General features: G+C 38.6%; 1 protein-coding gene across 1 annotated transcript in view; it reads left to right on the forward strand.

Annotated features, from left to right (window-relative positions):
- The window catches only part of cpne5b (copine Vb), a 109,690-nt gene that overhangs the window by 33,724 nt on the left and 54,220 nt on the right, over positions 1–21,746 (forward strand). The window contains exons 5-6 of the mRNA XM_010778067.1: positions 423–462; positions 2,888–2,964. Coding sequence (XP_010776369.1) covers positions 423–462; positions 2,888–2,964 — 117 coding nt within the window. The remainder of the gene's footprint in view (positions 1–422; positions 463–2,887; positions 2,965–21,746) is intronic.

The raw sequence follows: 21,746 nt of genomic DNA on the forward strand, positions 1-21,746 counted from the left end.
GTTGCAGACATATGATATCCTTAAAGCTAAAACTAAACACACCAACAAAACATCTGAACAACCAAAATACAATAAGTGTGGTCGACAGTATTATTTATGCTCGCCAGTGTGCATATCAGCATGGGGTTGTTTTAAATCAAAGAAATGCCCCTAACAGTACTTACATAGCGAAAAAGTCCGCCTCTTACAGTTCCTATGAGATTCTCTTTTTATTGATACCAGACCAATGATACCTACAGATTATTCAATGATTAATTAAATATTTCGTTTTGTTATTGCATTCATTTTGTATAGTACTGTATCATGTCTGTATATCTTTTGTTTCATTTGTTTTTCTTGGTTTTACACGCTCAAATAAATAAACCTAAACTAAACTAAACTAGATAATATTTTGATGCTTTGATTTTTTTCCCCCTTTCCAGGTATGATTCGACTCTAAAAAGCCCAGACCTGTCCAAACATGTGGAGTACCAACAACAATCAGTATTTTTGCTTTGAACCAGAGATAAATGAGGCCAGGCTTGAGTCGAATTGAAATAAATGGCTTTAATGGCTCAAATGAATAAAGATAAATGTTGGTTGATGGGTAATATGGTGTTTAATGGGATTTAAGATTGGCCAAACTCTTTTTATCCTGTGGTGTAACGGTAGCCATGTTTTTTCTATTGGGTGTTGCCTGCTGCATGGTATCTTCATGATGGATTAAAACAAACCCTTATGTTTGTCTGATCATAGAAGTATCCAAATACAAAGATTTATTTGTCTCTTTAATCAATGTATTAAGCAGGGATTACCCATGCTTCAGTTTTGGTTAAATATGCTAATTATGCTACGTTACATATATGAAAGAGTCTTATGTGGTCTTGTATTTGTTATGTAAGTGTGAGTGCAGAGATAGGCATTGTGTAATTACTTGTTATAGAATCATGTAGAAATAGTTTGAATTATGCAATGCTTTTAAACGTTAGTTTCCAATTTCAGCACAGTATTACATTATTTCTGAAAAAGATAAGTTATTCTTATCCATGTGGCTGGAAACTATAGTGACAGAAAGCATTGACAAAAGTTCAAAATAATCTGTTTTGATGATTATTTGACGTATTTGGATGACCAGGGTTTGCATTTTTTCATCACTAGCTATAATTTTGCCTGTGTGCTAATGGGTTTAGTCCTGGCACAGCATGTTGTGTTTACGCTCACACTTCGCCATCTTGAGCAGGGCTAGGAATGCTTCAGTAGGTATTTGGTATAGTGTTGTTGTCCTGTATATGATGTGCCCTGTTGTTATTGTTGTTGTTATTGTCATTGCTGTTGTTGCTGCTGCTGCCCAACCAATCTGGAAGCCCGCAGAACTCAACGTAGGTCCCAGCGTCTCTCTCACTTCTGACACTGCATGGCTGCTGTCTCACATTTAAGATCTTTCCTCAGGAGGAAACAAAACCAAAAAAAGAAAGCCAAGCCCCCCCATCTGTGCGGCTCTTAACCATCAGGGCCGTCTCAAAGGACTCCACAGCCGCCACAATATGAAAACAATACTCAGTCATTACCTCTATTAGCAGCTTCTGTAGCATGTTTTTGTAACATGATGAAGATGGATGAGATTTTCCGGGCTCTTTCTTGTAACAGTGAGCGGATCAGGGGGCAGAACAGACCTCACTGAAACACACTACAGCTTGATATTGAATTATTTAGTGTGCATCTGTCTGTAAATGCCAAGGTTAAGGAGACTTTGGTTTGTCCCACGTCCGTGCTGTGATTAGTTTAAAAAGGACCAAGTTGAAAGCGAACACACAGTATGTCTTTGGGAGTTTGATATATTAATACTGGATGTTACTGAGATTGTTTCTGGTTTAACACATGATTATGATTTAAATGATGTCACTGTGCCCTACAGTGCTCTATAAATCATTGTCATTGTTCACGGTGCTATGAATCCCTCCATCGTCTCCCATTTGTCCATTATCCTTCACAATCCATTAAACCAGAGGTTTCCAACAGGTGGGCTGCTGTCTACAAGTGTGGCCATTTTGAGTGGGTGGAAATTCTACCCTGAAATATAACCTCTGTAATGGTGCTTACCAAGTACCATCTCCCACATCCTATTGACTATAGGCACTAATATCTTAACAAATAGCCTTTTGAGGTCGGCCTTCTGTCGTAGTGTTTATACCCTTTAAATAGTGCTTCCCCTCTCAGAGAATAGAGTTTAGTTTTGGTTATATATGGTGTTGTACTCTAAATATGGATTTAGTGAGAGGATTCCGACTGAATTAGAAGAAACTGCAATCACAAAACTCCATTTAAAAAAAAAATGCTCTCTCTCTCTCTCTCTCTCAGCCCCAGTTGTAATTAAACTATTTTCTCATTGTTATCCCTATGTCCGACTCCACACAGCATATCATTCACTGAATTGGTTAAAAATACACCCAATGAAGTCTCTGGCTAGACCAGTTGGGAACCAATGCATCCAACCATCCTTACCATTGATTCCATTTCAACGAACATTTCATTTCACATGTCTTTGTACAGAAAGAGAGGATTATTAATATTAAGGTTGACGGTGAGCCACCATAGGTTGCAGTTTGTAATGCAAGCTATATTTATAAAATGGGTTCCCGACGTGACACCACTGCACTTAATGACATATGTGTTGTTTTGTATTTAACCAAAAAGGTTGTACAAAGAAAAACATCACTTATCGTAGTTTTTCCTTTAGCCCTTTCTAAAGGAGAATGAATGAGGAAGCTTCTTTGGAAGGATCAAATTCAAGGATATTTTCATTTGCATGAGTTTCAGTGGTAGTAACAGTATTTCATTTTTAACCTGACTATACTTTGATTTCTGATCTTTCCACTTCCTTGTTTTTCCTGTCCTTCCTTCCTCTCAGGACTTTTTGGGTCAGACGTTCTGTACTCTCGGGGAGATTGTTGGATCACCAGCCAGTCGACTGGAGAAATCAATGGGGTGAGTAAGAGCTTTCGGAACATTTCTCAATGACTAAATACCCCTGGCTCCAATTGGATTGAGTAACACCATACTGTGCTAAGTGGGGAGTTAAGACAGAAGAAAACAGCTTTGGACACAATGACTGTTCTGAGGTATAAGGTTAATAAATTTAACTTAATTTGTACTTACTAGACCAACCAGTACAAACTGCAAGGTCATAACGCAGCAATAGGACCACAGAGAGAGCATTAAGAGGAGGAAGAATGAGAATCACATTGTTGGTTTAGCAAGACATTTATCAGACAGAGAAGGAGAGGAAGTGAAGGGGAAACAACACATCCTACAGATGTTTTCCTCAGATAATTATTGTCATTAAAGAAAAGGGCAAATTGCAGAACAAAATTACACAAATTACAGCTCACCCCTTCAGCTTCACACGCTGAGAAAAATGTTGTGTTAATGGGGTGTCCTTTAATCTGTCTTTATACATCTATCATCCATGATCATCATTATCAGTGTGATGGGCTATTGTGTTATCCAGGTGAAGTAATTGAAATTCAGTCGCATTCAGTGAGATGTTCTGGTTCTCCTCGCTGAATAAGGCAATGTGAAGAACACAAGTGGGAAAAAATGAACACTGCATGAGATATTATTGTCATTAACTAAACAAACCAATATTGGTCAACATGTGTCACTTGAATTAAATAAATAATATTTAAGATTACTAAAAAAAACGTTATTCTAAGCTGACATTGGAGAAACTGAGATTGCTGCAGATTAGATTTATTGTAGAATCTAACATGATTTAGTGTTTTTAAGTGTTTCAAAAATAATACAACAGCCGGAACTGTATTGTATGTTCAATTGTGCCTTTAAACAAGGATATAATGTGGCCATCCCTACAACAGAAGAACACACACACACACACACACACACACACACACACACACACACACACACACACACACACACACACACACACACACATATACTACTACTACTACGNCAGAAGAACACACACACACACACACACACACACACACACCATGTATACATCACTTCAGGGGACATTACATTGACTTACATGCATTTCCTGGAGACTTATCCTAACCTTAACCATAACCAACACATGCCTAACCATAACCCTTACCCTAAACCTAAACCTAACCAAATCTTCACCCCAAAAATTAATGATCCTCCTCATGGGGACCTCCATTTTGTCCCCATAAGGGAGGAAATTACGATTGAATGATTGACCTTTTTTTGGTGCCAATATTTTCCCATTTCCAAGCCAAAAAAGCAACAGATGTGATTATTATAATGTTAATGATTGTTCTGTCTGTTTGTTCCAGTTTAAGGCATAAGTGGAAGACTAGACTTAGTTGGTCATGTTAATGGACTGAGGCCTAAATAATTAGTTGTGTTTTATCTGTAACAAGTCAAAATGTCTGCCGTGAGAATCATTATGGTATGTTTTTGAATCCCCAGTACACAAAAACTATGCTTACACTGCTGTTTAAAGATAATAGGATGCAACCCTTTATATATACAGTCTATGGATGCAACACATGACTTTTCCACTTCCTAAAATGCAATGAAGCTAATTCATAAAGTGTGTGTGTGTGTGTGTGTGTGTGTGTGTGTGTGTGTGTGTGTGTGTGTGTGTGTGTGTGTGTGTGTGTGTGTGTGTGTTGGTCAATGTGTGTGTGTGTACTTGTGAGAGAGAGGGATACAAAGAAAAAACAGAGAGCTTCCGCCAAACAAGACATCTGTTTCATCTGAACATCAAAGGCCCTCTGCTCTTTTATGATTGCTTCAGATTTTACAATTCTCTCTTGCCACAGGCCTCATATTTTTATTTAATAGATTAACAGTCTCTTGTCATCTATATTTACATAGAAGCAACAAAAAATGTAAACTGACAGCAGAGTGACGAAGATAGCTGCCTTTGGTTTGATATTTCTGAAAAAACAACCACTTCAATTAAATGAACAGAAGATGCTGTGAAAATGTGCGCATCTCACACATACTTCAGTGTGTAAGAAGAGATTCAGTGTTGTATGCAAACAAAAATGTTTATGTCATATTTTTTATTCAAGCCTTCGCAAATGTTCACACTGAAATATGCCTATCAACTTGACATTTGAATATTAGAGTGCAAAGTAGATTAAGGGTGTTTTATGTAAATAGGGTACGTGTGGACTATTTCATAGAGATCAAGACTCATAAAGAAACATGCATGGCTTTTAAAACCTGATGCAAAGAGTGTGTAAGCATTTTTCTGCTTTATGGAGGCTAAAACTTTCTGTATGGACAGAGTTTTATATATCTGGCCCCTGGCATTTCTGATTGTGATGACTAGGCAAGAACGTTTTTAAATCGTGGTTTGGAGGGTGAAAAGTTTCTTATAATTTCTCCCCTCTGAGCCATAACACTTGAAGAGATTGTCGATGGAATACGGGCCAGTAAGCCAAGTGTGAGTCTGTGTGTGTGTGTACGTTCGTGTGTTTCGGCGGTGAAGTGATGATAAAACTATTTTCCTACATTTAGAGTAAACAGCATCTCACTTTGAGAGGGAAATATGGCCTATTATATTACCATAAGCCGTACGACCCAAACATCCCACTAGCTAATTCAGTATGCTGCTGCTGTTCTGTTCGAGTATAACTACAAACAACATGTTTACACAAGTGAGAAATTAAATGAGCAAAGGATCCTTTAGTTTTTGCTGTGCTTGCAATGAAAAATCCCTGTGATTGCAGGGAAAGCTTATTTGCCACAGGTTTGCTGATAATGGAGAAAAGGTCTGAATTCAAACAGTTTGATTACCAGCTTATCTCCTGCATTTATTTAAATCCATACTTTATTATTTACAAGGAATAACAAGTAGGAGCACTGGACTACTGTCTAAGCTTGTAATTTACCTACAGTATGTGTGTTTTTTAAGTTTATCCTCTCACAGCAATGAGATCATTCATGGACAAAGCAAGATCGACTGCCTTTAGAGAACTTATTATTCAACATCTTTGTTTAGGATCAGGCAGAGAGGTGTTGATTCAACTCTGTTGACAGACTTTCTAGTCAACTAATTTTGCATGTAGTGCCAGCAGCAGAATATGATTGTTTTCAGGGAAATATCTCAACATCTACAAGACGGATAGCCCCAAAACGTTGACTATACATTCATGGTTCCTGTTGGATTGATTACTGTAACATTTGACAAAGACATTCTTGTCCCCCCTTGGGATATCCTGTTATCATTTTGGTGATCCACTGACTTTTCACATGGCACCATCATCAGTTTAAAATGTTATTGCTTATTGTGTCTATTATTATGACCAAAATAAAAAATGATGACCTTCTCAACAGTCTCATCTGCAGCACTAAGCACGTTGTGCTAGCAAATGTTGGTAAAAACCCTTTAATTCACGATGTGGCATCCTGCAAAGTGATGCTAGTATGTTGGATGGATCATTTTAAAGTAGAGCTGCGACGATTAGTCCATCAACAGAAAAATAGTGGCTAACTATTTTGCAAATCAATTAATTTTCAACTTTATTTTTCAGGCAAAAACATGTGTCTTATGGCACACTGTGGAGTTACAGTAAACACTAACATTAGAAAAGTCAAAACTAACAACCAGACTTTAAAAGCATGTTGCCACAGTGGAACTCTTACTTTGATATATTTCATCTTCACCTTCATTTCATACAGTGTTTATATACTGTACAGATAAGAGTTCTTCATCACATGGCACATTTCAAAACATCAATCAAATACCAAGCTATAAAGCAGCATGATGCAATACAGTACACAACAATCAAAGAGGAATACAAAAAGATAGAATGACAACGACCGTAATAAAAAAAAAGGCACAAAGAAAATACATTTGGAAGGACATTATAAACCTACTTTAAAGCTCTGCCGAGGTGAACTAACAACCTCTAACCATCAGCCAAAGATAACAAACAATTGAAACATTTTGAAAACAAATTGCTGAAACCTTGGGCGGAGCAATTCAACAAGGGAGAATAATATTCTGCTTGTGATTAATTTCCTTCGTTCGGGGTTGTTTTATTTTGTACACAGACTTTTTCTTCAAGGCACTCCCTGCACCTGCACATTAAACATCTGGGAGCTGACCATAAAACATCCAAAGCCCAGAAAGCAGCAGATGGGGGATAAATGGTTCACTCAGGGACTCACTGATGATAGGCTAGCAAGATAATTGTTGACATTCCTTTAACTTTTTCCTCACGGCATCACTCAAACTCAAAACATCAAGACTTGGCTTTTCAATTGCCATCAGGCTGCTATCGCCTACAGTCAGCCACTGCGCTATGGTTGTAGCTTTTTCTACATCTTGTTTATGCAACATATTCCACTGTACACTAATAGCTCGCTATGTTTTATTCATGGGACACTACTGGTTCAAACTATGGATTTTGCATCCCTTATGTTTATGCAGTGAATCCTGTGTTGCATATTAGAATACCCAGCGAATGACAGAGACAAATAATGTACAGATATGGACACCGTGTTATTAAGAAACTTCGAGGAGAGAGGGAGATGCAAGGAAGTTGAATTTGTACTACAAAGAAGGAAATGAGGGAAGAGAAAAAGTGAAGTCATGATTAAACAGAAAAGACTTCAGAGAGATGTTGAAAGGGGGGAACGGGAAGGAGTGGGTGTGTTTGAGCATGCTTGGCCTTTTACCGTTTCCAAATTCCCTCAATGTCAGTGTGGATTAATAGAGCACAGTAGCGAAATGGAATTATATTATTTGTGAATGTGAATAGAGGCATGTATGCAGAGGAGGAAAACGCAGTTGGGGATGATGACAAACTAAGCCTGACACCAGAGACTCCCTATCTCGGCCCCGGGCGCTCCTGCGAGATTTTGTTAGATCTGCAACCATAAGAACCTTTGAGATGGGATATTATTACTTTAAAAGTGTAAGCACAGTTACAGGAGTTATGTACAAGTTTCGGAAGTATCTATTGCACTTTAAGAGATTACAAGACGAAAAAAAAAGTATTTGTTCTCTTAAAATAATTTGGAAAAACATTTCTTCTTTGCCCCTAGTAGACATCTAGAGGCTGGAGATGGTTTCCCTAAAACCCCTAAAAACGTGTGCCACAACCCAGAATGACCTTTAAAGAGCCACATGGATTTCCAGAAAAATTGTCCTGGTTACTCTTAAATCATCGTACCCTCAGACAACACTTTTCAGTTGGATTATTTATTTGGTAGCTCCAAAGCTCAACTGCAAATGTCAAATGCGATTTGTCACTTTGAGCAAGTTTAGAGACAAGTTTATCTCAGAAGTTCAGCTCAGACAGTCAACATCTCTGCATGTCTGGTTCCACTTTTACATTTTTATTTAACCGCTGTTTTATGTAGTGAAATAAATTGCTGTTATAAGTCTTAGTGCTGCGTGATGCTATAGACTCAGCAACCAATATATGAGGCATAGTGCAATCCAAACAGATCTGACATGAAGTCTAGTTTTATGATAATGATTTAAGAATACCTTTATAGAGGTGTAAATTAAATTATAGGTTTTAGCATTGATTTATAGTTAGCGGTCGTGTTGTGCTGGAGTTTTTATATTGGGAGCTGTTACACATTGTCTGCCCTCGTCATATGTAAATGGAAAGTCAAAACAATAGCAACACGTATCTTTATAATATAGTTGAGTCAGGGTGTAAAATTTCATAGAAAGTTAAACATCCCGGGCGATGTAAAGATAGGAGCAGGCACGTGCACACATAGACATCAAAGTGGGCTTGAGCCCCTACCCTTTTTCTTCCTCCAGAGAAAGTGCCCTTTTTTTCTCCCTTTAAAAAAAAAAAAATGAATATACATGTATCTCTACTGCTGTTTGCGCACAGTTTCCCTTTCCAAAAACATATTGATTGAATACAAAATAAAAATATCAGGTCGGGAGATTAGACTGTGAAGTTCCGATGCTCTCTCTACCCTCCCTCCCTCCACTTCTCGCGCACAGCGGTGCGGACCTCGGCAGTCACTTGTTCAGACCAACATGTAGCAGCCAGCACCTCCCACTTTACAGTCCCATGTTATGCCAGATTTTTCTTGGCTTGTTTGAAGGTGAGTGGTGGTGATGAGCAAATGACTAAACTGCCAGTGCCTCAAGTTTACAGCTAATTAGCCAGAAGACAAAAACAAATATAGTTAACTAAGGTATGCTACTAGCTAATGGATAAGGTAGCTCAAGGTTTAGCTACGGCAATTTATTATGGGCATATTATATGAGGCTAATGTAATGTACTTAAGGGGAGACTGACACTAAAGGTGAATACAGTAAAATGTGTATCTAATTACGTCATCACAATCGTCACATTGATATGCAAATTAGGCGTTAACTAGGCCTGATTAAAATGCGCAAATTTGGATGCAGTTACCAAGGCATTGCAGGTGAAAAGGATAAAACAAAAACATCAAAACATATCAACTCACAACTTCCCCAGACAGTTACTTACGTCAAGTCAGTATTTTCCCCTGAAATGTTATGTTTAAATGCAGATTAAGCTTTAAATCTATAGATGAATTCAAACATGAATTCATCTATAGATGTGTTTTTTGGAAGTTTTCTTTCCATTCGAGTGAAAGAAAACATGGAAGCAAAATAGACCAAAATAACAAAATGTATAATACATGAAAAAACGATATTTTTGCCTGTAATGTCTTTAAGCAGTAACTTCATAATTTTGATTGTTGGCTGCTCATTTAATAACTATTAATTGTACTAGTTGGTTGTCTGCTCTTGTGCGTAGTGAATACTAAAGAAGGCCATTGTCTCTGTGTTAGCTGGTTATTTTGTAGAATTATGTTGAGTATTAAACAATTGCGTGAGTGTGAGGGTATTAAAATAAATAGATTGGTCAGTAGCCTAAGTCAGAGATGTGGAACTATATTTAACTTTTTTTTTACATTTTTGTTTTATAAACGATTATGGGAAGTGCCCCTTTTCTCACTTGAGCTCCGGCCCCCCAAAATGTCTGTGCACGTCCCTGACACCCATGCATACATAAATAGAGACTGCCTAATTAACTCCCATGCATTTAGATAAATCAATATTGATTCCTTTAGAGACATCAAGGCCACCATAATATATTTTCTGCATCTCCTCTTGCTTATCTTCTGGCTGATTAACCTCGCCTCAAGCTGTCACCAACCATAATGTGATAAAGAACAGAAAGAGATGAGGGAGGATGGAAAGAAGAGAGAGATATGACTGTTTATATTCCCTGAATGTCAACTGTATACATTGCCTTATAGGGAGAGGGATCAAAATGTCATTTGTTTGTATGCATTGGCCATATATGGGCATAGCAGAAAGTGCTGTTGTAGAGTGTATAGGAGAACCTATACATGCTGTATTTGGCTTTTTTGCAAAACAACGGCAATAGTCAATTTGTGATGTTAGCATTTTTAGTTTTGGTGTTTTTTTATTTATTTTCTATTCAAATAATGTTTTGTGTAAAAGGTTAACCCTCCTTAAAAACTAGCAGGCATAGTCAAAACACCAATATCTCATATTCAGTCAGGTTACAGCACCGCAGAGGAAAAGTGGACAATCCTTTCGGAAATAAATCTGATTAAACATTATGACATTTCTGGCCCAGGTGAACCACTCTGATTTTTAATAATAAATATTAATATATCAGCACTGGTCTTTTCAGGAAACCAGAAAGCTGAACGCATACAACTCAGTCAGTCAGTCAACTGGAAAGGAAACGATTGCCTGCTTTCTGACTAAATGTCTTCATAAGTCCACGAGTGAAGTCTTTAAACATTTAAAAGTTATTTCAACTTTTTTTGGGTTATGTTTTCCAGGTCAATTTCTGATTCTGCCAAAAATGACCTGTCTGACTATTCCATACATAATGCGTTAGAGTTACTAAGAACAACACTCATACTAAGAAACACAATGAAGGTGCAATTTGTGCCACAGTCCCTTATATTGATCAGTTCTAGAGGTGCTTGATCCTACATTTCCCATAATGCAATTCAACAACATCTTTCTTTAGGCATCTCTGCCTCCTTGATACTCACTAAACACACATATCGTATTTAATTTTGTCTTAATTTACATTATTTCATTTCATATTCTGTTCTTGTACATATTCCATATTCTATTGGCATGTATATAGACTTGTTGCACTACTTTTTATTTTGTATCTTAAGTTCCCTTGGGTTTTTAGAAAAACAGTTGGAGCTCTTCAAAACTGCTAAAGAATACAATTGGGATTGATTCAAAGAAAAGAAAGGACAAGAACGAGTTCTCCTCGCTGCTTCCCTCTCTCTCTCTCTCTCTCTCTCTCTCTCTCTCTCTCGTTCTCTCTCTCTCTCTCTCTCTCTCTCTCTCTATCTGTCTTTGTAAATATCCTGGCATCTGTAGGCTGAGCTGTTTAAGAGAAACTGGCAGTAAAGCCAGTAAACTGCCTTGGAAACGCCTTGGAAACCACGCTGGACACATGTTGCCGTGGAAACAATCCGGCCCCCTTCTCTCCTTCCCACTACAGTGCAAAGTGGACCTGCACACTGGCAGCACTATAACTAACTACGGCTAATAATTGAATATCATCTCTCTCCTTTTTTTCATTCTTTATTCATTCAGACCTTGATGGATTCAAATTGATGCGGATAATGGAAAGTGGAAAGAGAGATTGTAGGAGAAAAGACAGGTATCAGATAAACAGAGGAGAAAGAAGGAAAGAGATCATAAAAGATACATAAAGACAAGGAAGGAGAGGAAGGATAAACAAATTGGGAAACATGTAGAAGATGTTTTGTTATCATGGCAGTACTCTGTCATTAACTTGGTTCATTGAGGTTTACTCACTCAGGTATTAAAGCGCTTGTTACAAGTGTTTTGTTGTGTGTGCCAAAAAAAGTGTTTGAGTTGACAAAAAGGGAAGACAAAGATATTACTGAGAGAGAGGAGAGGGGGGGAAACAAGACAAAGTAGCCGTCATTGAATCATGCCAATAAAGCTTTTTGAAGTGAACTCAAAACAGAAACAAAGCGAGGTGGGGAGGAGGGAGGTGAGTGGACCTCTTCGCTTCATGCCAATAAAACTCAATTGGAAATTGGAGGAGAAATGAAGGAGATTTGGAATGTGTGTGTAAGCCGCAGAAAGAGAGGCTGGCTTTGCCAACTGGAATAGTGTGCCATGGAGTTAATCAGCCAAGAGGAGGAGGAGGAGGAGGAGGAGGAGGAGGAGGAGGGTTTGAAAAGAGGAGGGGAAGTGAGACACTGAATCTGTAGATGGAGAGGAAATGTCAACAGGAGGAAAGAGAAAGAGGTTTTTTTTTCCCTTGGAAGTTTGTAAAGGAAAATGGCAAAGAGCAAGCGGCCGGGGTAAAGACAGTGAGCGTTATTGTATGGCTTCCAGCCCCGGGAAGAGGTCGGCCATTCGCTTTTCCCCTGCCCTCTTTTGTGTGGTCAGTGGGTGTTTCTCAATGTCGAGGAAGGATGCTCCAGAGCCACTATTTCAAGCATACTACGTCATCGAGTGCCGCCGAAGGACTGTTCCAATGTCCAGCATACTTTGAATTCTACCGAGCCCGGCGTACTTCGTTTGGAGAAATGTCGAGGCTGCACATGTGTAGACTCCGCGGTCTTAAAATCCCCACAATGCTTTGCGCACGGACCAATTTCCCCAAATCTGTGGCGGAAAATGTAAGGCGGGGCCTCTCATATGACGCACACCTGCACACTTGCTCGCCTGTTCCACTCTTCGTTTTCCGAATGCAAGGAAGGATTCTTGCCTCGCTTCTGATGCAAGTGACTCGGAAGACATGTGCTACCAAGCAAGCGTACTCGAGATTGAGAAACACCCAGAGTATACTGCCGTTTCCTGCTAGAGAGTGAGAGCCAATCGCTGCAGGTCACACATTCATGTTTTAAGAAAGCTTCACGGAGGATAATCTGCTACATTGTTTTCTAAGTATTCATTGTACTGCTCTTTGATTAACACGTCGTCTCTGTTCTGTTATGAACTCATTCTTCTGATTTTTTTTAAATAAGAGGGCATTGTTTTAATTTGACCACATCTTTTTGTAATCAAAGGATGAATTGTTTTACCCATGGCATAACAGGCTCAAGTTTTACCTTTAAACTTTATCTTTGCTCTCATTTCAAAAGCCTCAAATGTTGAGGTTTAAGAATGACAGGATTGTGGTTTGGCTTGGAATAAGTATGTGCGTTACTTAACTTGACTTCAATTCAAAATAGGTCAACATTGAATTTGGTTTGAAAACCAGTGATCTTGGTTCCTGTGTTTGACCATCCATTCATCCCGATCTCCTTCCTGTGGCGGACTTTAATTCAAACATATTTCCGTATAATGTGGGCATTCATGTGTCCTCCACCATAATGGATCCTATATTGGATTGCCATTTGCATTGTTTCCATGGTTTTTGGCACTTTCATTTATCTAAATATTGTCTATGTTAAGAGGTTGTGTTAGTGTAGATCAGGCTGTGAAATGTCGATGAAGATGTTGGTTTGATTGACAGGTGATCAGTGCAGAAACATCACAGACATAAGTTTTAGGGTCGAGACATAGATCGGGAAAAATAAATTGTTTTCTGGTTCACAGAATGCAGTACATGTTCTTGTCGTGATCTATATCAAAGTAATCTGTTAGTTCCTGACCCCGGTTTCACCAGCTGCCCCCTCCTATAGTCTACACCGCATTAAACCCACCTTTACTTACCTTACACACACACACACACACACACACACACACACACACACACACACACACACACACACACACACACCCATCTGTTTTCCTCCTCTGGCATGGTGTGCTAATGGAGGTCTGGAACAGTGGACTGATAAAGCTGTCACACCGCCTCCCTCTCTGCTTCTTTCTTTCTCTAACACTGAGTGATAGATCAAGTCTTTCCAATGGCATCATATTTACAAAGAGACTTCTGTCTGCTAGAACACACACACACACACACACACACACACACACACACACACACACACACACACACACACACACACACACACACACATGCAAGCCTCTGCTCAGGCTATACAAGTGGCTTCTAAGCACAATCCCCTGACAAGTCCCTCTCTTTTTGATTCTGTCATGTATCTTTCAATCCCTCACCCTCTATATCTCTCACACACACAAATACTTGATTAGACTTTATTCCACTAGATCCAGCGGCAGTGCTTTGCTTGTTCTCCAGGGAAGCCTTCATTGGTGGCCTTGGTGACTGTGTCGCTGCCACAAGAGTAATGTCAGTTCTGTGAATAACTGCACTGCACAGGAGCAGGACTCCTCGTAGACAAAGATCATACAGTAAATATGAGGCAGAAGACTTATTTCCTTCGGGGGGATTTCAGTGGTCAGTAAAAAAGAGTAATGACCAAGAGCGTAATTACTACTGGCTCTTTTTCACATCTCTCACATGACTTCCTAACCTCTTCCTCTCCTCACGCTGGTATCTGTCTCTTTTTAAGGTCTCAGATGATGGTACTATCTATCTTTTCTAAGGCTCCAAATTTGGTAGCGAGTCGCTAGGATATCTTCAGCTTAGGAGTATTGGATGTGTCTGTTTAGGAAAAGATAAACCCTCCAGGAGGTTGAAGAAATTGAGCCATTTATTACTTAATTATGGATTCAGTTGATGCTCTGATTCCACACTTTTTAAATCTTACTTTTGTACCCAGAGTCGATTTTGAAACTAAACTCACTGACCTATTGAACTCTGTAAACCCTAAACCCTGGGCTAAAGAGATCTTTTCTCAGTGTGATTGCAATTTGTACTTGTTGCTGTTTCGTCACATAAATTAGTAGGTGTCCTTCCAATCTTTGAAGTGCAAACAAACCACTTTCCATCAAGAAAGGAAGGAAGAAAGGAAAAAAGGAAATGGAAGACATATTTTCCACCAGTCCCTCCAGCCATTTGGAACTGACAGGGAAGACTTTGATGTTGTGATGAAAAGTGACGGCTGTAACGCCAGGGGCTGCTCATGTTTGAGGGGCTAGGTGAAGTGAGACGGATGTTTCAGGGGTGCTGAGCTCCATGGAAATATGCTTGCCAGAGAGAGAGAGGTTAGCCCCTCAGGAGCATCCCTGTCTGGTTCCAGGAACCTCTGTGATAGCAGAGACTGATATCAAAGTGGGAAAATGTTTGAACAATGCTTTGTAGAAGTTCCAAGCCATGTTGTGCTTATCCTAGTTATCAAATTGTTTCTCCCTTCATTCCTCAATTAAACTTCCTACCAAAGCCACAGCTCCTCTGTTCAAAAATACATGAATGCACATTTTCAAATCTAAACCACCAGGATTACTTTCATCCATCATGGCTCCTTAAAGATATTTTAACAGAAACAGTAGTAGTGGTTTGAGTTGAAGCCAAAAGCTTTAGACCTCTATGGAGAACCCTCCTATATAATTTAATCTAAAGATAGCAGACCCACATTTTCTATTGCATTAATTAAAATGTGCACCCAGGAGCCAGATGCAGCATCACACACTGCTCATAAAGTGATTTGATAGTGGGAAGATGTAACAGATGCTGTTATTAATTTTGTATCAGAATGATGTGTGCCCACCTGCGCTTGCAGGAAATTGTTTTTGAGTGTGGTTCATAAGGAGATTTTATATTCAGATTGGCTGATGCAATATGACCATTGTAGAATAATTAAATAGAAAAAGGAAAGGCTAGGAACCTGGAGACTTGTTTGAGATTTGCAGCACTATGTGTCATGCTGTATGAGTCATTAATCAGTAAAACATTGTGTCTTGGATAGGTGCCTATTCAAATTTAAAAGTTTAAAGTGTATTAACTCAGAAGATTTTATAAAAGAGGTTTATGATGGTTGAGAACAAGTCCAAGTGAAATAATTTAATTTGACACCAAGACAGAGGAAAACACGTTTGTTATCACCAACTTTTGACAGTTCTTCATGCAAACCCTGCACTTTTGGGTGATTGGACGGCAAGCTCTTTTGTTCTGGTACACTGCTCAGGAATTGTCAATATTTATAGGAAAGCCATAGATCATCTGAATGAGTTCTATAGTTTGTGGTTTATAAGTTTCATGAAGATCTGGTTATGCTAAAGCTCACAACAGCTCAATGTATACAGTTAGGACAAGTTTTTAAAAAACTGGTCTCATTACAATGAAATGGTTGCCATGGAAACTAACATCATCACACATCATTGAATCCACAGGAGTCTCAGCTTTCCAGAAATAACAAATATATGCATTTTCAAGACTGTTGGGGACCCTTATACTGTATGCATAAATCATTTTAGGAAAGCGGTGAAAGAAACCTTTATATTGTATTAAAAATGTATGGTTATGACCCACACACTCCATGGGATTAGCATTGAGAGGGACTGACTGCAAAGAGGAGACTCCCGGGTTTCCATAAAACCAATTTTAATTCAGATATCTTGCAGTGAGAGTATATGGGACCCCTGTGAATACCACCATGCCAGTCTTCCCTGAGCTAACATTTGGATTCATGATAGCTTAATCTTCCTTCGAGCCTGCTATGGGCTCTGAAAGTCGGTTACATCGTGGAGGACGTGGCCTTCCCTGCAGAGTGGTAAAGAGGTTAAATAATCAAGAGCCTATTTTAAATACACGTTGAGGAGGACACTAGCTGAGATAATTGTACTGTATGAGTCATCCACCTCTCCATTCATTTAGAAATCAGCTCTACCACATTTTCATAGGTAAGTATGAGTGGCAGGTCTCTTTATGTATTTTCCCATTTTGAAGAAGAGACACAAATATTGTCTTTCTAATTCAGCAGCGGTGTGGCAGGAGAAGCCTTTAAGTATTTGTTTGTTTCATGAGAATATTTGAAAAAAAGAATTAAAAAAAGGGTCAAAGGGATAAAATAAATCAACGAAGAAACAATGAAAAAACATATTTCCTGTTTTGTGTTAAAAAAAAAAAAACATGATCTGGAAAGATATCACAGATAATGAGAGTTCTCGGTCTGATTCAGTTTAATTTGTTTTGTTGCCCTAGAGTTTGATTTGTTTACGCCAGTGCAGAATTCGCTCGAACATCTTTAAAAGTAAGTACAGCTAATAATAGCACAATATGTGTCGTCTTCTGAATAAACACGAAAGCTCTAAGAGTATTTGTATTTAGAGACGATTAACTGCATGCCACTGTCAGTCAAATAAGTTCAACATGTCAGTTCTGAGATAGAATCTCTAAGCACAAAGAAACTTCATTAAATGTTAATGCACCAATTAACTAGTTAATCACTATTGGAACAAAAAACAAATGGTGTTTGTTACAATATCGAGATTATAACTTGTTAAGCATTAATTCACTCTGAACGGTTTAGACATGAATAGACCTTCCTTAGGCTATGTGCTTTTGATATGGCTGTCACATTTAATCAATAAATGTGTTCTCTTTTTTTACCACAAGACTCAACAGGGTGGATGTAGCAGAGGATATATTATATTTCTTTATTTGGCCGCCTCACTAAAAGTTAGCATAAGACAAATTACGTTCTGCAGTTAGGTCATACTGTTGAATGGCAGGTCGATTTAGACCAGGGGTCTCCAACCTTTTTCTAACCGGGTGCTACTTTTGAATAAGAAAGTGGCCAAGAGCTACTCATGTTATTTTATATAGATTTCAGTGCACATATCACATTCGTGACTCAAGAGCAGAAACATTAACATTAACATGAATAAACTTGACTTTCTCATGAAGAGAAAAAAAGACAAATAATCACCATGCAATACTGAGTTCTGCTTTAACATCAATAACTACAGTAAACAGTTTTACAGATAAGAGTGCAAAGTTCCTAATTGTAATAATAACATTTCTAGCTCTATAATTTAAATTATTTCAAGCATTTCACAAATTTGTTTCACATGTAAAAGGGGAATATGGCTTGTGCTTTTCTCAACTTGCATCAAGCAAACATATGTCTTCAAACATTCAGTCTAAATTTTAGACTTTCTCTGTCTGCATAGCTGCAAGCTTCTGAATAATAAACATTTTGTCACCTGCCTAGCTTGTGAAGGTCAGTGTGGTTAAAGTGCTGTTTACACAGGAACGAAACGGGTTGTATCCGCTACTTTTTTCTTTCGTATAGCCCGTTCGTTCACACGAGGCTCTAAAACGATAACGGGTCCCAAGGTGGATAGATCTGCGGATAGAACGCTCTGAAGGGCCAAACGGCTCAGTTTGTACGTCCTATACGATCATTTCCTGATAACGATGAAGCCATAGCCCCACCTCTGCTCACCTCTGCTGTTCACTGCTGCAGCATGGTCAGTAGCTACTGTCAGTAGCTACTGCTACTGACCATGCTACAGATGTTAGTGCAAAATCTACAGCTCCTCTAGTGGTAGAGGAGCTGTAGATTTTGCACTAACATCTGTAGCATGGTCAGTAGCAGTAGCTACTGACAGTAGCTACTGACCATGCTGCAGCAGTGAACAGCAGAGGNGATTATAATTTTTGTAAAAGTAATCTACTTTTCTTTCCGGTTTAGTCCCACTAAGCATCTACGTTGAGTCAGTTCCCAGTTCCTATACGGGTGCGTTAATTGGATCGTTCTGTAGACCTGTTGTATTTCTCCTTTTTCTTTCTCCTTCTAGATTTTTATTTCTTTGTCCTTGTGCTCTTGTTGACAATGTGGTTCATACACCTGTTATGTTACTGTTAGACATCTCCGAAGTAGAGGTTTTAATAGGGTTGTTCGCTGTGTGTGTGTGTGTTGTGTGTCTTGTAAAAGAAGGGCAGTATTCTGTTTTTTTTTTTTTTTCTTAAGAAAGTGCTATGATTTTGTCAGAAGAATCTTGAACATTTATTTATATCAGGCGAGTTACACTAACCTTTACACTTGTGTCAATGTCATCGATACCTTTAGTGCCTATATGTTTCAGACTATTTCAGACAATACTTTAAAGAATGCAGCGAGCTAACTCAGCGATAAAGTTACAAAATTATAATCATGCATTTAAAGTGGCAGAAATATCAGTATATGCAATTTGCTGGTTGTTATGTGCAACGTGTGTCTAATATTGGCATCTTTAGTAATTCACCCTTCTGAGAGTCAGGTCAGATACATTGACCAGTTACCTTTTTATACTTTACTTTCAAAGAAAGTCCGTTCAGTTGTCTACAGAGTTTTGTTTGGTTCAACAACTTACTGTGTAGTAAGTAGACATACATTCTCCATTAAAACTGATATAAGGCCCAGTCATAGGTAGCAATAGTCTAAAGGCAACATGAGTGACACAGCTATTTGCTGTTTGAAAAATGCACCTGCACCTGGTACAAGTGAAATAATCCAAGCACATTGGCAGCGAACAACAATTCAGTGTCTAGTGTCCAAAACGGAAAAGTTATTTAATAAATGGAACAACATTTCACTTTTTTCACAGGAGCCAAAAGTACTTGAAGCCTTATCACACAAAATGTCACCAAGAGTAGGTGCCAACTGGAGCTGTTACAAGAGACATTTTGTTCCAGGGCTTGTGTGCATCTGCATAGCCGATAGGTAATGATGAAGCACAGTGGAGCATGGCACACAGAAAGTGGGTTAGAAATAGCTGGTAGCCATACCAACAGAAGGAGATGTGTGGGTCTATGACAGGTGAGGTGAGGGGGGAATAGAGAGAGTAGAGATGAGAAGCCGAAAATGGAAAAAGATGGATATAAAGAAAGAGACACAGGCACACAGAAACACCTGGCCTGCAGAGAGAATCCAATCATTCAATTTTAAAAACCTGCTGAAAAGGTCTGGGAAAATAAAATGAATAAAAGATCTCCAATAGCTGTTACTGAGCTGCTCTTGAGCAAGGCACATTAGCTCAGCAGCTAATAGTTTTAGGGGGAAGATGATTGAGCAGGTTGACTCGTGGCAGGTGTCATTGTCAGTGCATCTGAACAAAAATGAAGCTGAGTTTTGCTGACACAGGCATTATATCCACAGAAATAAATAAGATCATGAGAAATGATAGGAAATAAAAGTTATTTGCAGTTGCAGGTCTGAGCTGAATCTTACACTTGCAATGTGCCCTCTAAAATGGCATAAATCAATTGTGGTAAACTGGGAAGAAAGCCAAATGAATCCATTATTCTGGCTAATGTAAAATGATCTTGAGCATAAATTAAAATTAGGTTTGAAAGAAGTTAAGAGGGCAGAGATGATACGACCCTGGCGCCTATGATAACAATTATTTCTGGATGAAAAGTATTCATAAGGGTTCGGGGTTGTGAACATAAAAAATACAAATGAAAACATGCCCTTTTCAAGTGCAAACTCAGTGTAAATATCCTTAGCATTTTGCATATCACATACTGTTTAAATATAAATGTCAGGTTCTGTTGCATCTCCCCTTCAACCGGTAAAACATGCAATTTGAAATCCCATAATAAAGTTTTACTGTTTTCCCATAAAGATGGCCTGAGGCCATATTTGCTGCCTCCGCTCCCAGTGGGACTTCCAGGAGCTCAGCATGTTTCTGAGCAGCCCACATCTTAGCACTAAAGGATGTGATAGTTTCTCGTGTTTGTGTTTTCGAATTTCATACATTTGGTGATTTATGCTTTTTCGCTCCATATAAAAGGTGAGGAAAAATATTTAGATAGCATATGAGATTGAAAAGTTTGGAAGAAAAATGCTGTGAAACCAAAAATACATCAAACTTCTAGGCTAGCGTTTTTTCATGCCGATTGTGAGGTTGGAAAGGTTCTGAGAACTGAAAAACAATAATCATAAATATTCAAAACATTTTATTTTGCCACATGAAATGTCTAACCCTGAGCACACTCTTGCATCTTTACTAAGTTCAATGCTTACTAAAAATGCCTTTAAGTATTCATAACCGTGCAGCACAGCTATACATGCCTTATGTTATTACATCAATTGAAAATCAACACTAACACCCCATGCTGTGAAACAGACACTGGCTGGTCATTTATACATTGTTACAATCTATTACAATCCAATACAAACAGACCTTCTATCACTCCTATCCAGGGACGTGTACAGACATTTTGGGGGGCGGGAGCTCAAGAGAGAAAAAGGGCACTTCCCCTGCCAAGGCACACAGGGGATAGGTAAATTACTCAAGTGTCTGAGGTGACTACTTCGATCTTCTATTAACAACTGTAAGGAAATTGAAAAAGGAGTGCCGTAGTGATGTTTGAAGTTTTGTATTCTGAAACGTAAAAAAGTTTCCACGGTACGTCACCGACGCTAGCGGATGTTCAGTTCAAAAAGGTGTACGCGATACATCATCGAAAAAGATGTGAAACTAATACGTGTATAGGTGAGACAATGTGATTACTCGAGCGATACAAACATAAGTACCTGTAGATACCTAAGTTTGATTACCTAAAACGGAGGGAATACGAAATACGTCACTTAGGACACAACCGTATAAATCTTATGAGGTCGCTACCGTGCTCTCTGTTTTATTTAACATGTCTATACCTACGTGGCACATAAATTCTTTGAAAGTCTCTCTCCTGCTACGTTCCTTCAAAATACTACTTAAACATGAATGTAAATATCTATCCTTTACTCAACACTTCTCTTTTCACTTCAGTACTAATTTAGTATTTTCTGAAGTGCTCTCAACAACTTCGCACCTCAAACACTTGCCCTTCTCACCCACACAAACTCGTCGAACGCGGAAAATGCAAAGGATTTTAAGGGAAGTTTACAGTCACACCTTAAATTATCTCGTGTCATGCTTACCCATTAATATGACAAATAAAACGACTTACCTTATTCTCCGT

The sequence above is a fragment of the Notothenia coriiceps genome, unplaced genomic scaffold, assembly GCF_000735185.1.
Source record: "Notothenia coriiceps isolate Sejong01 unplaced genomic scaffold, NC01 NC01_scaffold00018996, whole genome shotgun sequence".
Lineage (NCBI taxonomy): Eukaryota > Metazoa > Chordata > Actinopteri > Perciformes > Nototheniidae > Notothenia > Notothenia coriiceps.